The sequence below is a fragment of the Debaryomyces hansenii genome, assembly GCF_000006445.2.
Source record: "Debaryomyces hansenii CBS767 chromosome F complete sequence".
NCBI lineage: Eukaryota > Fungi > Ascomycota > Pichiomycetes > Serinales > Debaryomycetaceae > Debaryomyces > Debaryomyces hansenii.
The window spans coordinates 1,078,365-1,092,779 of NC_006048.2; the positions used below are offsets into that span (position 1 = coordinate 1,078,365).

At 37.9% G+C, this 14,415-nt stretch overlaps 5 protein-coding genes across 5 annotated transcripts; 2 read left to right on the forward strand and 3 right to left on the reverse strand. All coding sequences in view use genetic code 12, as the record gives it.

Moving 5' to 3' along the window:
• Positions 1-43: 43 nt before the first annotated feature.
• Positions 44-1,030, reverse strand: DEHA2F12606g (DEHA2F12606p; the record flags this gene model as incomplete). The annotated part of the gene is made up of 1 exon (XM_460910.1): positions 44-1,030. One exon carries the CDS (start codon positions 1,028-1,030, stop codon positions 44-46), a length of 987 nt encoding a protein of 328 aa, XP_460910.1.
• Positions 1,031-1,581: 551 nt separating this feature from the next.
• Positions 1,582-5,610, forward strand: DEHA2F12628g (DEHA2F12628p; the record flags this gene model as incomplete). The annotated part of the gene is made up of 1 exon (XM_460911.1): positions 1,582-5,610. One exon carries the CDS (start codon positions 1,582-1,584, stop codon positions 5,608-5,610), a length of 4,029 nt encoding a protein of 1,342 aa, XP_460911.2.
• A 1,937-nt stretch (positions 5,611-7,547) lies between these two features.
• DEHA2F12650g (DEHA2F12650p) lies at positions 7,548-9,407 on the reverse strand (the record flags this gene model as incomplete). The annotated part of the gene is made up of 1 exon (XM_460912.1): positions 7,548-9,407. The coding sequence occupies one exon, from the start codon at positions 9,405-9,407 to the stop codon at positions 7,548-7,550; it is 1,860 nt and encodes a 619-aa protein (XP_460912.2).
• Positions 9,408-11,207: 1,800 nt separating this feature from the next.
• DEHA2F12672g (DEHA2F12672p) lies at positions 11,208-11,459 on the reverse strand (the record flags this gene model as incomplete). The annotated part of the gene is made up of 1 exon (XM_002770762.1): positions 11,208-11,459. The coding sequence occupies one exon, from the start codon at positions 11,457-11,459 to the stop codon at positions 11,208-11,210; it is 252 nt and encodes an 83-aa protein (XP_002770808.1).
• An 844-nt stretch (positions 11,460-12,303) lies between these two features.
• On the forward strand, positions 12,304-14,316 carry DEHA2F12694g (DEHA2F12694p; the record flags this gene model as incomplete). Its single annotated transcript, XM_460915.1, has 1 exon — positions 12,304-14,316. The coding sequence occupies one exon, from the start codon at positions 12,304-12,306 to the stop codon at positions 14,314-14,316; it is 2,013 nt and encodes a 670-aa protein (XP_460915.2).
• Between the last annotated feature and the right edge of the window lie 99 nt (positions 14,317-14,415).

Below are 14,415 nucleotides of genomic sequence, written 5' to 3' on the forward strand. Positions count from 1 at the left end.
AATTAACGAAGTGAAAAAATAACAAAAACGAATTTGTCACTCATTAATATTCTTCAAATTGAGAGTAAATAGCAGTCAAGACATTGGCAAAACCAAGGACTAATGGGAAGCTTCCTAATACATCAGCAAATTGGTTGTAAACTCCCAATTGGATCAAGAAGTGTCTTTTCAAAGCACTGAAAATACCACCAAAAGAATCAAGAGCAGTCAAGGTACCAGAGTTCTTAACAATAAAGTAGAAAATAAGCACCTTTGATAAGGCGAAAACAAATGGATCATACTTGTAAGCTCTGGTAATAAGACCAGAATCGTCTTCATCGATAATAATACATCTTCTGGTGAAGTTAACATAGTAGGAGATAACTAACGGTAAAACAATCGAACTCACAATCCAATTGCCAAAAATTGAAATAACCTTGAATTCGAAAAGAACGCTAATATCTGGCAACAACACATTGCAAGCAGACAACCAGCTAATGTTGTCTTTGAAAATTTGGTGCACCGAGTGGTTTTGTTTAAGAGCAACAAGCGGAATGTATGTGAACAAGAAGTAAACAAGTTCAATTAAAAGTTCAATATAGTTCAAAGAAACAGATCTCGACAAGTTTTCTCTTAATTCATCATTGTAATCCAAGGTGGTAGCCCCAATTCTGTCTGTGAAGTCCAATACCTTCGAGTAACCTTCTTCGAAAAACTCGATTGCTGGATCACCAATCCACTCCTTCAAGTTAATTGGTGGGCCTGCATCATAGTCTTTGTCTTCATCTTCGGTGTCTTCTTCATCTTCCTCTTCAACCTCGTCGGTTTCTTCGTCTTCACTAGCATCTTGTGCCTCAGCTAACGTTTCCTCGTCACTTTCCATGTCCAAGCTATTCTGCACGGCAATCAAACCTTCTTCAGGGTTGGCTTCAATGTAAGCTGAAAGCTTTTGGAACAATTTTTGTTTAGTATCTTTAGCAAGGACGTGGATCCCGACTTTACGACAGATACTGCTTAATTCTGCCTTTTTGAGACTTTGTAATTCTGACATTTCTAGTCTGGTACTAATTGATTTTATCTATCCTTATTGCAAAAAAAAATAGAAGAACTATGTTTGTTTGTTTATAAAATTTGGTGAATTACAGCAACTGATCAATTACCCGAACTTTATACCTAATGGCTTTAATTTATTCTAGCTTCGGTTAGAATTGAACTTGTGTTTACTTTTATCCATCCTTTGTACTATGGCTATTATGAATTTATTAAAGACTTGATTGTATATGCAGGTTATTATTATATTTCCTATTTAGTATATTCCTGTGTATAATCTCTTCATGTACCGTAGAAGAATTTTAACTGTTTCTGATAGTAGTAATAACAAGGAATTATCTAGCAGGATTATCGGTTAGCAAGGGTAATAATAAACAATTGCACAGATTAATAACATTGCTCCAGAATTGAAATACAAGGAATTTAGATTTTATCATTATTTTAGGTATATTTTAGATTCAAATTGGTAAAATCAACCTCTTGTCGTGAGGATTATAATATTTAAATGGCCTGATAGAAGTTATAATTAGAAGTAATAAAACAGTTAGTAGTATGATTCTACATAAACAAGCATTTTCATACAGTAAAAATGTTGTACGAATATGGGGTCGATCTCTAAAGAGTCTGGCAAAAACCAGAGATCAATTCAAGGAAGCGCCCAGGATAAATCCAGTTGGCGTACAGTACTTGAGTGAAGAGTTGCATAAGAAACTATTTCCAAAGACTAAGAGTACCGATTACTTGAAGCCAAAAAACCCAGCTCTTTTGGAGCTTGCGAAGGAGCATTTGAGGTATAATGAATTACTCGGTAAGAAAACAGAGATCGTAGAGCCCATCAACATAGACAATTTTCCAGATTTGGAGGGGAAGAACACCCTAGATGAACATTTTTATAGAATAGGGACAGAGGCGTCGCAGCCATACTTGTCGATAGCAGAAAGCTTTCTATCGCCAGATATGCAATTACCCACGAAGCCAAAGCCTTCGGAATGGTTGTTTAAAAGTGGATGGGTACGATACGCTGAGGGAGAAGCTCCCAAGGAAGTACCGCACCCGTTGGAAGATGAATTAGTATTTGATGTTGAAGTCATATACAAAAAGTCACCTTATGCCGCATTGGCTACTTGTGTATCATCCAAGGCCTGGTACGGATGGGTGTCTCCATACCTTACGAACTATTGTGAAAATAAAAAGTATAACGACTGGGAACATTTAATGCCAATGGATTGTTTGAACAATCCTAAATTAATAATTGGGTACAATGTTAGTTATGATCGAGCACGGGTATTAGATGAATATAATATCAAGCAGTCTAAGGGTTTTTTCTTAGATGGTATGGCCCTACATGTCGCCATAAGTGGAATATGTTCTCAACAAAGACCCACCTGGCAAAAACATAAAAAAAGCAAATCTCAGCTTGATTCATCTAAAGATGAATCTCCAGCGATAGAATCTGATATAGATTATTTCGATAAGAAACTATCGGCCGTTGAAATAGCGAATGAGCTATTAGACGATCCATGGTTGAACAAAGGTTCTCCAAATTCTTTAGCAAATGTGGCAGATTTTCATTGTAACATAAAATTAGATAAAACTGACAGAGACTACTTCGGTACCGAAGATCCTCAGGATGTCATCAACAACTTCAATAATTTAATGGATTATTGCGCAAAGGACGTTGATGCCACATATTCGGTAACTGCTAAACTCTTTTCACAATTCAGACAAAAAGTGCCACACCCTGTATCATTTGCGGCATTGAGGCACCTTGGAACTTTAATGTTACCCACAACTAAGAACTGGGATAACTACATTGAAACAGCTGAAGAGGTCTATCAAAAAAATCGTGAAGAGGTCAGTACTATATTGAAAGAAAGAGCTAATGCATTTGTTAACTACATCGATCAAAATAATGAATCATTGAAACCTGATTGGGAGACTGATCCATGGTTATCGCAATTAAATTGGACTATCAAAGTACAACGGTTGAAGAAAAATGGCGAGCCTGCAGCAAATCAAGCATTTTTAACCGGCTACCCTGAATGGTATAGAGATTTGTTTAAAACGGTCACGATTAACGGAGTGAAGCAACGAGAAATGAACATATCTACTCGTACTCGGGTAACTCCTTTGCTCTTGAAATTAAAATGGGAAGGCTATCCCTTACTTTGGACTGATTCGTCAGGATGGTGTTTCAAAGTTCCTTTTAATGAAGAGACTATTAAATCTATGGACGATAAAAGTTATCCTAGAGCTAAACTAAATGATGAAGATTTGGAAAAGTTTTTACCTCAATTAAGAGATGATGGTAACAGCTATGAATTGTTTAAAGTACCTCATCCAGAGGGTCCAGGTAAGAGATGTACATCTATCTTATCTAAGAGTTACTTGAGATACTTTGAAAGCGGAATCTTGACCTCAGAATATTCATTTGCACAAGAAATATTGAGTTTAAATTCAACTGCATCTTATTGGATGGGTAATAGACAACGTATCATGGATCAGTTTGTCATATACTCAGATGCTAACCATAAGAAGAATAAGTTTTTCGACACGAAGGTTGATTCGAAAAAGCACAAAGACATGGGTATTATTTTACCTAAGCTTTGTTCCATGGGTACAATTACTAGAAGAGCGACTGAGAATACTTGGCTAACAGCTTCGAACAGTAAGAAAAACAGAATTGGCTCAGAACTAAAAGCCATGATTGAAGCACCCGAAGGCTATACATTTGTCGGAGCTGATGTAGATTCCGAGGAATTGTGGATTGCTTCATTAGTCGGCGATTCGATGTTTGAGATGCACGGAAGTACTGCTTTAGGATGGATGACTTTGGAAGGTGACAAAAGTGAAAAGACAGACTTACATTCAAAGACTGCAGAAATCTTAGGGATCCTGAGAAACGATGCCAAAGTTTTTAATTATGGTAGAATTTATGGAGCCGGTGTTAAATTCGCTACTAGGCTCTTGAAACAATGTAATTCTTCCTTAAGTGATGTAGAAGCGGAATTGATGGCAAAAACCTTATACGCTAAAACTAAAGGTCAAACAAATACATCCAAATTCTTAGATAGAAGAATGTATCACGGAGGTACAGAATCAATTATGTTTAATATGTTAGAATCCATTGCATATCAGGAAGACCCTAAAACCCCCGTATTGGGGGCAGCAATTACAGATGCCCTTACAATTGCAAATTTGAATAAAAATAATTATTTAACTTCCAGAATCAATTGGGTGATTCAAAGTTCAGGTGTGGATTACTTGCATTTATTAATCGTAGCGATGGAATTTTTATTAAAGAAATTCCGTATTGATGGACGATTGATTATAACTGTTCATGATGAATTAAGATATATGGTGAAGAGTGAAGATAAGTACAAAACAGCTCTCCTCTTACAAATAAGTAATTTATGGACAAGAGCAATGTTCTGTGAACAATTAGGTATCAAGGAAGTACCACAATCATGTGCATTCTTTTCAGAAGTTGATATTGATAATATCTTAAGAAAAGAAGTCACTCTTGATTGTGTAACACCATCGCATTCAAATTCAATACCACCTGGCGAATCCTTAGATATTCACAAGATCTTAGAGAAATGTAAAGATGAAAAGTTCATGATCGGCGCTCCTCGCAAAAAAGCTAGCAAACTGTCAAAGATAGAATATTGCAACAGAGATCGAGTCATATCAAATTTGGATAAAGAATTGAACACTGATATGAAAGTTGCGAAAATCAAATTACAAAATTCGGTTGATAAAACGGCATGGAGACTGAACATTAATAATTATATCAATATAAAGAAGCATATCGAATTTGACAAGTTTAATAATGAGTTTGATAGAAGAAATACTATGTTCGAAAAGGCGCCTGCATTAAACGCAAATGCCAGAGCCGTTCCCAAACCGATGAAATCAAAACCTATGAAACGAAAGATAATTGAAGAATATGATATTGGAAGTAATGGTGATGAATTATTGGCTAAAGAAATCGGCAAGCCCGATAGCAATAGAAATGAAAATGCTAATAAAGCTATATATAAGCCAACCATTAAAAAGTCGACGCCGAATATCAAGAAAGATAACAAAAGCTGTCCGAAGCAAGCCTCCAAAATGGCATCTCAAGAAAACAGTCCAGTGAGGTCTTTCTCGTCTACTAATTACAAACACCATACAAATAATCATAAGGCCCTAGGCTCCTCGACTAATGCAAGTGGCCGGAAAGCACCCAGCTTCAAACCTTACAAACAAAATGTATCTGTAGAGGTACCTAACAAAAGCCAAAGTCGACTATCGAAGCTATTTTTCGAAAGCGAACCGCGGCGCAAGACTGACCCTCAAGTTCAAACTACACAAGCGAAACCCAATTCCCCACCGTCAAGACAGCCGTCTTATACACAGAGAAGCGGCAGCTACCGTACCCCCATTCAACAACCAAAAGACCCCACAAAAAAGCCTGCAACCTCATATCTAGCAAATAGCAGTGCTAAACGAAAAAAATCTGCTGATACTTATACCCAGAGACATTTATTTAATCGTGCTAGCACCTTCATCCCCGGAAATGGCATTATGAAGCACTAAACTCATTGCCTCACACCACCTACTTGGCGAGATCGCTATCTCCCCATCTACATTCACGTATTCCAGTCTCGAGTCCAAATTATAATTGACTGAGAATGATAATAGCGACCACATCTGACGTCATAGGTCGGTGACCTAACCTCCACCACCTCAAAACCGGGTTGTTCTCACCCACACCCGACTTTTTTTCAGATGTGCCCTATTTATCAATTCGAATCATTAACCGTATTGGATCACGGGCTACTATACCATAGAGCTACTGGCTACTGTACCATAGAGATACTGGCTACCATGCATATATAACGACGTAACGATATTCAATAAATGTAATATAGTTGTATTACACCTAAGCTGTATACAGGTTCTCGTCTTATCCGACATTTCCCTCAATGTAGTTTGTTACCTTTTTATGCTCCTCACACATACGTGCCGGTGCTTCAAACAACCGGTGTCTCCACTGCCGACGCTTCAACGGCAGTAGCCAGCGGCTGAACCACACAATGACTTTGACATGTATGGTCAACAACTTCCCCAACCGTTTTACTGCATACCCGGCTCTGCTGGTTTATTTCTTTACCTAATGGGTATATCGCGGCTGGCTTTAATACCGATTGTTTATTGGCCTATAACTCGTCCCGGTCGCATCCCGCATTTACCCATCTGGCACAATTTATCCGATGTTATCTTCTGTACCCACAGTTTCCAACGACTTATTATCCAAGCCAGAAATAGGTCTGGATGTAATGCACCATACATAACTGCTTGTTGTTTTCAGTATACCAGCCCCATGTCCTTAGGTGTAAACGCTTAGGTTGTCCAGAGCCAATAGAAACAGTAGACGGACCGACTTGGTTTTGGCAAATAGCGCAATATGCGTATGTATGGTACCGATAGCCGCCTATCACCGGATAGGGTGCGGTAAATACCAGTCTAGAGTCTCTCCGGTTAGTCCGAAACGTAAATAAAATTAATTCCCTAACCAAGCGGTTTTGTGTTCGGTTCGTGATTTTCGGTCAAAATTTTCATTCTCGAACCCATATAACTGACCCTTGTTCCCAGCTGAAAAAATTTGTTTTTCTTGTTTGAGTTTTTCTTCTACTGAAGGTTGTTATTTTATACTTGAAGAACACTTTAATAATAAATTCAATAATAAGAAATGTTGCCAAGAGGTGTTATTTTAGTTTTCGTCTTAGTCTTTTTAGCCTTCTGTGCTATCGTTGCTGTCATCGCTCAAAAGAAGATTAAGGCTAGAAAGTCTAACCAAAGATTCTAAATCGATGGTTAAAATAATGACAAATTGATTAGTTGGGATATGGGGTCATTGGCGCTGCTAGAACTAATAATAATACTAATACTAATAAATAATACGGGCTTTGTCGATGTACCGAAGATTGGTAGTGGAAATTATGCTTAAGTGAAATATTCTCTAATGTCGACTACGAATGCTTTGTTGTATTGATACTGCCCATTTGTGTTTTGGTCCTATATTCTGACGGTCTTTTTGTATTGCTATAATACGAACCTGTATTTTTTTTTATTCTACAACAAATATTATTATCTATTGACGATTTTTATTGCTGCTTTTTATCATTTACCACATAATGTTGTGTTTGACGGGAATCGAACACAAGGTTATTTATTGTATTATCGGGAATCATTTTTTTTTTTTGGAAATTTTGGGAATAATTAATGTCAATATAGCTACAAATACCTATTATATTGTTTTAATAATATATTTTAAAATCCTAATTTTACCTGTAGATGCATGTATAATACTAATTATTATATCAATAGCTATGACTAAGTCAATTAATTATGAAGGTAGCCATGGGGCACCCGATAAGAATGAGATGATTTTCATTGGTCTTTTGTTTTGCTATTCTTTCTTTGATTATGTCATCCAACCATGTTTCTATTGCCTAATGCAGAATGGCTGCTTATACGGTCTGGTCGTTAGACTCGTCTCTTTCGGTGGGCTTGATATCTTCATCATACTCATCTATGTAGAAGGATTGGACCAATGCCCCGACAGACATTACGGCTAAAGTTATCCAAGTTAATTGGCCCAATGCCAAGCTGTCGAAAAATGACATCAACGCACCCCAGATTAGCGGCGCAAGACACCTTGCAAGTGCTGTTAAACTCAATGTTGTTCCATTTATAAAAGCTCTATATTTTGGTGGAGATGCTCTATGGATCAACACGATCACTTGTGGAGTGGATGTGGAAGATGCTAAAGTACGGATCCCAGAGTTGAGGTATAAAAGGGTTTTTGTCAAGTGCTGTGGTGATTTTGGATTGTAACCCGGTATAGTGTAGATCAAAAATGGCAACATGAAGTACATGAGTGGGAATATACTAGTCGATATCCTGTAACCAGTGATAGTCCTCAAGTTTCTGTCCATTAAGGGAAACACAAGCATAATAATGAAAACACCTAAAAGACCAGTGACAGATAATAAGGTACCAATTGTGTTTGAATCGTAGCCGAACCCACCTTTCAATCTTGTTGGAAATTTCAACTCCTCTGGCATAAATTTAGATGCCAACAACACTGGCAAAAACTCCAGATATACTAAAGTATGAAACGATAGAAGAAAATTTCCCAACATCGTCTGGATAACGGGACCAGTGAACACTTCCCTGGTGAATGTATTTTTATTTATAGTAGAAACGTCACTGATAGAATATCTATTAGTACTAATTCTTGATAAAGAAGGCCTGACAGACATATTGGACGAATATCTTCTTAAAAGAGCATTCGATGATCTTCTGGTTAACGGACCTAAATTATCTTCTGAGCAAATTGAGCTTGTCTCGTCATCTTCATCAACGAGTGAAGAATAAATTGGGCGTGGTTGAATGAGCGAAGTGTTTTCATCAAAGGAATCCAAATCTTCTTCCTGTTGATCTTCATGTATATTCCCGTTCGAGTTACTGCTGTTTTGAATCACATCCTCTCGTTCGTCTACCGAGTCCCTGTTTGGTTCCGGAACTCGTGATCTCTTGGGCTTTGTCTTCGAGGGAATATTCCACTTACGAATAGGAACGTCGAAGCCTAGTCTTTTTCTTATCCAATCACCAATTTCAAGGCCAATATCTTTTCTTTTATTTAGTTGGGAATGAGTTTCTTCCAAGAACAAGAACCCCATTAACATGCTGAACCATAAGAATAGTGCCACTACTACATTCGACAATGCGTAGGGGTATTTGTTCAACAACCTATCATAGATACCTTCATTCACTTTCATAACCGAGTCCGTGATTTGAGGCCTAGTTAAATACTTAGATCCCCCTATCAAAGGGCCAATAACGCTTCCCACATTCCAAAATAACGGTAAGATTGAAAATGCAGTACCCTGATGTTTCCTTTCTGTAGCTATTTCTCCGATCATTGTTCTAAGTACTGCAATGTTTCCATTCAATGCACCCATAGCAGATCTGGCAAATAATGCCATGTAGAAATTAGTAGAGAATCCAAATGTAAGCATGCAAAGTGACGTTCCAAATAATCCTACAATTAAAATTGGTTTTCGGCCAACTTTGTCGGACGCTTTACCCCATTGTATACAGCATAAGAACTGGGTAAATGCAAAAGAAGCTGAAAGGTATCCAGAATACTTTGAAATATTTGCTTCATCTTTCACGAAATGAAAATCTCGGATCATAAAGTAGACATATGGAAAAAGTGATGTAAATGCTATCGGCTCCAGAAATCTAATCAAGCTGACAACTATCATTTGCCAGGCCGGAAACCCTTTCATCTGTTCTTTAAATGAAAGCTTAGATTCTGTCATTTTGGTATTTGGTTGACTTAGATTAAAACGATATTATATTATTACAAATTCAAAAAGCTGAGTTGCATGCAATCGGCACACAAAACAATTGGTGTGGCTTTTTATTGATTGACATATAAATCTGAGATTGAAAAAGTAGTATATAACCAGAGTGGTCAAGCAAATTGGTAGTATTTCCATTAGGAATTTAGGCGTATTCAATACAGTTGACGAATATTTTCCAGATGTGTCAAATTTTACCGGTCCGAAAGATAAGGAAATTCAAAGTGTAGGTAATTACTTCATAAATGAACCAGTAATCGTCCTGAATAAATCTACATATACTGCATTTAGTACGTATTGCATAGCATACATTAATTATTCACAGAGGTCTAATTATTATGATGATTGACAAATGTCGGTTTATTGTTTCCTCTGAATTTTCTGAATTCTTGTTCTCTTAAAACTAATAGAATACTGGTCATTATTAACGTATTGGTATTATTTTCATTATCGTTAGTCGTCTCAAATATTTTTATAGTCCCGTTTTTAAATAAATTAAGGCCCTTGAATTTTTCATCGCCATCGTCGACGAACGTTGCCAAAGGGGTGTTGATTAAGGTCTTTCCTTCGTTCATCAATTTCGTTAAAGTCGCTTTCTTCTGGAACTTCAACGAATTGTACAATTTGTTTGATTCGTTTACACTCACTTTAACGTTCTTAATCGAACTATTGATAGTCTCCACCGTATTTTGTACCGACATTTCGTCAGTTAACGAAGGTGAGGAGTTTTGTAAGATATAAAGCTGAATGAAGCCATTTGCAAATGTTGATGTCGTACCTGTGACGCCGGTGATTCTGATCTTAGTATTCTCGTACAACAAGTCCACTGATGGCCTAATACCATTATTCATCAACACCACTGTCTTCAATTCGCCATTGTCAAGCTGGAATATCAAAATATAACAAGTGATATTATTGGTCAAAATCCTAAAGTACACTTTGCAGAATACTGACTTTTCGTTCGAATTGTTGTATTTATAAATGAGCATGAATGGAGAATTGATCTTAAAAATGCTGAGCATCGGCGTCGATGTCTGTAACAACGGAATTCCTAACCCTTGCGAGTGATACAGTTCTGTCTCTTCATTAGACAAGTTCTTCTGCGAATATATATCCAAAGACTTCAACGATGAAAATATAAGTACCCCGGGTTGTAGGAACGTCGAAACAATCGGCAACTCTCGCACGCAGGTGTACGATGTGATGGGATACCCCAAAATCTTGATATTATTTGTCACAGTTTCGTCAGAGCCTGACGTAAATAGCGAATTCAAGTCCGACAAGTCCCCAGATCTATTGTGGAGACTGAAGTTGTTATCATCATATTCGTGCTGCCGTGTATTCTGGTTCTGTCCCGGTGAAGGATATTCACGCTGTGTGACTAAGGTTTCGTCACTATTAGTCCGGCTTAGGATAGAACGGGCGCCGGTCCCGTATCCATGTCCTGGATGTTGTGCTGACATTAAAATCGCTTTCTTGATAAATATCTGTGACCTTTCAAGCGAATACGATTGGCGAGCTTTACTTTTTGTTTAGGTGCAATTTTAATTTTTCACTCATCTCACGTAATGATTCTGAATCACTGCCCGCAATAACCCCACGACCATTTCTTTTCTCTCGACGTTTCCCCAAGTCGCCACAACTTCTGGCATTAGCATCTCTATTCTTATGAGCCCTCAATGACATCTCCGGTTCAATTGTTTTAAAAAGTATCGGTGCATGTGACTGTGTTGTCTTTATCCCTCTCTATCCTTCTCTTTATTCGTCGATTTCTCCTCCTCTTGGTCCTCCTTTAGCAGTGGTAAACTGAATTATCTGGTCCCTATTATAGTGAGGATTGTCTCTTGTCTCAACCAGGCATCCTGCCTCGCCCCTTTTATCGCATTGTTTTTTTAGTTTGTTTTCTGCCTCTAATCCACGCAGATTGGGATCGTTTCGTATCTTTTTCATGATTTTCGCAACTATGCACAGAAATAAATTTATTTTATTATATACCCCAACCAAGACCATCGACCCCACTAAGATTAGATTTTTTATCCCAACAGTTCAATTTGTAGAGATCACAATAACGGACTTGTACACATATGTTAAACTTCGAGCTATACTATAACCATGTAGCATTCAGCCTAATCTGCTACACGGACCTCTATGTGCATCCCTCCAATGCATCGCTTGCTTCAGAAGTCATCTGTAACCCCCGCTATCAACATCAAACACCTCTAACCTGTTACACTACCTCTTCGTCACTTACAATGCCTAGTCTGTTGCTGCCCATGTATCGAAGCCATTTCGCTCTCGGTCACGCCATCAGTATTTACGGCTTTATTTCAAAACCTAGAATCACCTTTGGTTCGAGATCTGTCCTCGATCCACCTGGATCCATACCCTCGATCCATACCACTGATCCCGTATATATAATGAAACCATAATTCAGACCCTACAAACCCTATATCACATCTACAACACGTCAACAACACTACGTCACTCCTAGACTCGCTATACGCACAAAATGGCCAGTGTCTATCGCTCTATTCTCCACTATCACTCCCTAAAACCGTATATCAAACCGTATTTCTGTAACAAATGCACGGAGCCGTCGCAGACCCACTCTGTGCAATGCGCTGATGCATGACTTGCGGTCTTTTATTCCACAACAGTCCTGGTTGGAGACAAGTTGGAGAACATCCAGAGATCTTTGTTCTTATTACGTAAGAGGGTAATCATCGACTCGTATAATGCGGACACAACTCCGGGTAACTAAGTTGGAAAAACGCGGGGATAATTACGATAAAAAGATGCAAAATTCCATTCTTTCTTTCTTCAGGTTTAGAATGGGGATTTTGTTACTAAACAGATGGCGGCAGAAAAGAAGTACATTTGTTCATTTTGCGCCAGAGCGTTCTCTAGGTCGGAACATAAACAACGACATGAAAGATCACACACTAATGAAAAACCGTTTCACTGCGTACATTGTACGTCAGCTTTTGTAAGACGAGATTTATTGCAGAGACATTGCAAAACAGTGCACAATATTGCGGTTTCGAAAGAACGTCGACATTCTACAGGAGGAGCGAATGGAGTGATTGGGAACGTTAATAGTATTGGTACGTCAGGAGGAGTAGGTGGCGGTGGAGCAGGAGGAGTAGGTGGTGGGGGAATGGGGAAGACCACTAGTAACGGCGGCAGCGACACGAATATTGGCGTAGGAATGGGTGGAGTACCAGTTAATCGGATGTCCACCGGGGGTGTGAATGCAGCAGTGACAATTGGAGCAAGACAGAATGCTATTACCAACCATGGGCTTCTCTTGTCAATAGCGCACAAGGTGGGGACAATATTAAAGAGCGACGCGGAATCAGAGATTTTTGTTGTAGGGTATACGATGTTAGCGCAAGATGATGCGCCGATCATTCCTGAGGTGTTGCAGAATTTGAGCAAGTTTTTGCAGTTCCACGAAATCGATCGCATTCCCGACTTCAAGCTCTGTTTGATCTACTCGATCTTGTCGATCGGGCATATCAATGTGGGGAACACTGCCCATTGCATTGCCAACTTCCATCATTCGTGGTCGTTGTTAGTGCAAAAGCTCATTCCAGACTACAACAACAATAACACCAACCCCAACGACCAGATCGAGATTTTGAATTCGTTGTTTATCCTCTCGTATACGCACTTGAAATACAACTTGAACCAATATAAGTCAATGGATGTAACGTGTGACTTGAACTTCAACTACTTGGACGATATAAGCTACATAATTATGTCTAACTTGTCATTAAATTCGAACATTATCAACAAAAATATGAACCTATTCTGGTGCATCTATAATTTGTTATCGCTCTACCAAATCAACGATGGTCCTCCTAAGTTCTACCAGCTATTCCTTCAGAGACCCATTCTGGATTTGAACTTGGTTGATTTTATGAATAATATATCGCAGGCCGATATTTCTTCAAAGTTCATCCAGGAGATTATGATTTCCACCGTGTCTAACGAATTGAATTATTTCAGTCGTACAAGCAAACTATTCATTTTCAAGCTGACCAGAGCGTTACACAACTCTATCATTCTCATCCATAAGATTATTCCGGAAACATCAAACATCGAGATCTACGAGATATTTAAAAAAAACCTTATTATAAAGAGTCCTTCTAAGTTCCACGATATATTGAAGTCCTATATTTTCAACCCAACAGAAACAATCCACTGGAATCTTTTATCGGTGCTATTGAAAGAGTTCAATCTCAACTCTATGCATGCCTTTAATTTTAAGGCTTTTATCAATAACAATTTGAATAATTCGTTGCAAACATTCTCTAATGGCATGCTTCCTTTTTTTGAAATTGAGAACAAAGACATTAACAATAACCTAGGGATTGTGAGTTTCCCATTGATTTTCAATTTGCGCTTCATCAATTTCCAGTCGGTTGATATTTTGAAATTGAAGGGCTTAAATTTCGAAGATAGATTGAATTTGAATTATTTGATTATAGAATGGTACGTAACTTTAGTTAAATTATTGATTAATTTATGGAAGAATAACCATTTGATAGATAATTGCATTTTACAATGCCTATTATATTTGATCAATGACAATAACTCCGATTTCCAATTTAATACTGATTTTTTCTGGCGTGTGTTCAAGAAACTCAACTATTACTTTGAAACGTGGTTATCGTTTATAAAGAACCAGTATTTCCTTGTGAATTTCAAGAGCAACTTACAGAAGTTTGTTTTGAACTACATACAATCGTCGCTTAATTTGATGTCAAGTAGCATACACGAAACCCCGTCGGTGGCTCGGCACAACGATTTCATGCTTCCCCCTATTATGCCTCACATTAACCCTCCCAGAACTTCTCTATAGGAAATCGCGAAAATTATATTATTTTATTTTATCATTGTATTGTACAAATCTAATCATCAAAGTTATATGTATTGTCTTCACCTGTGATTATATAACTAT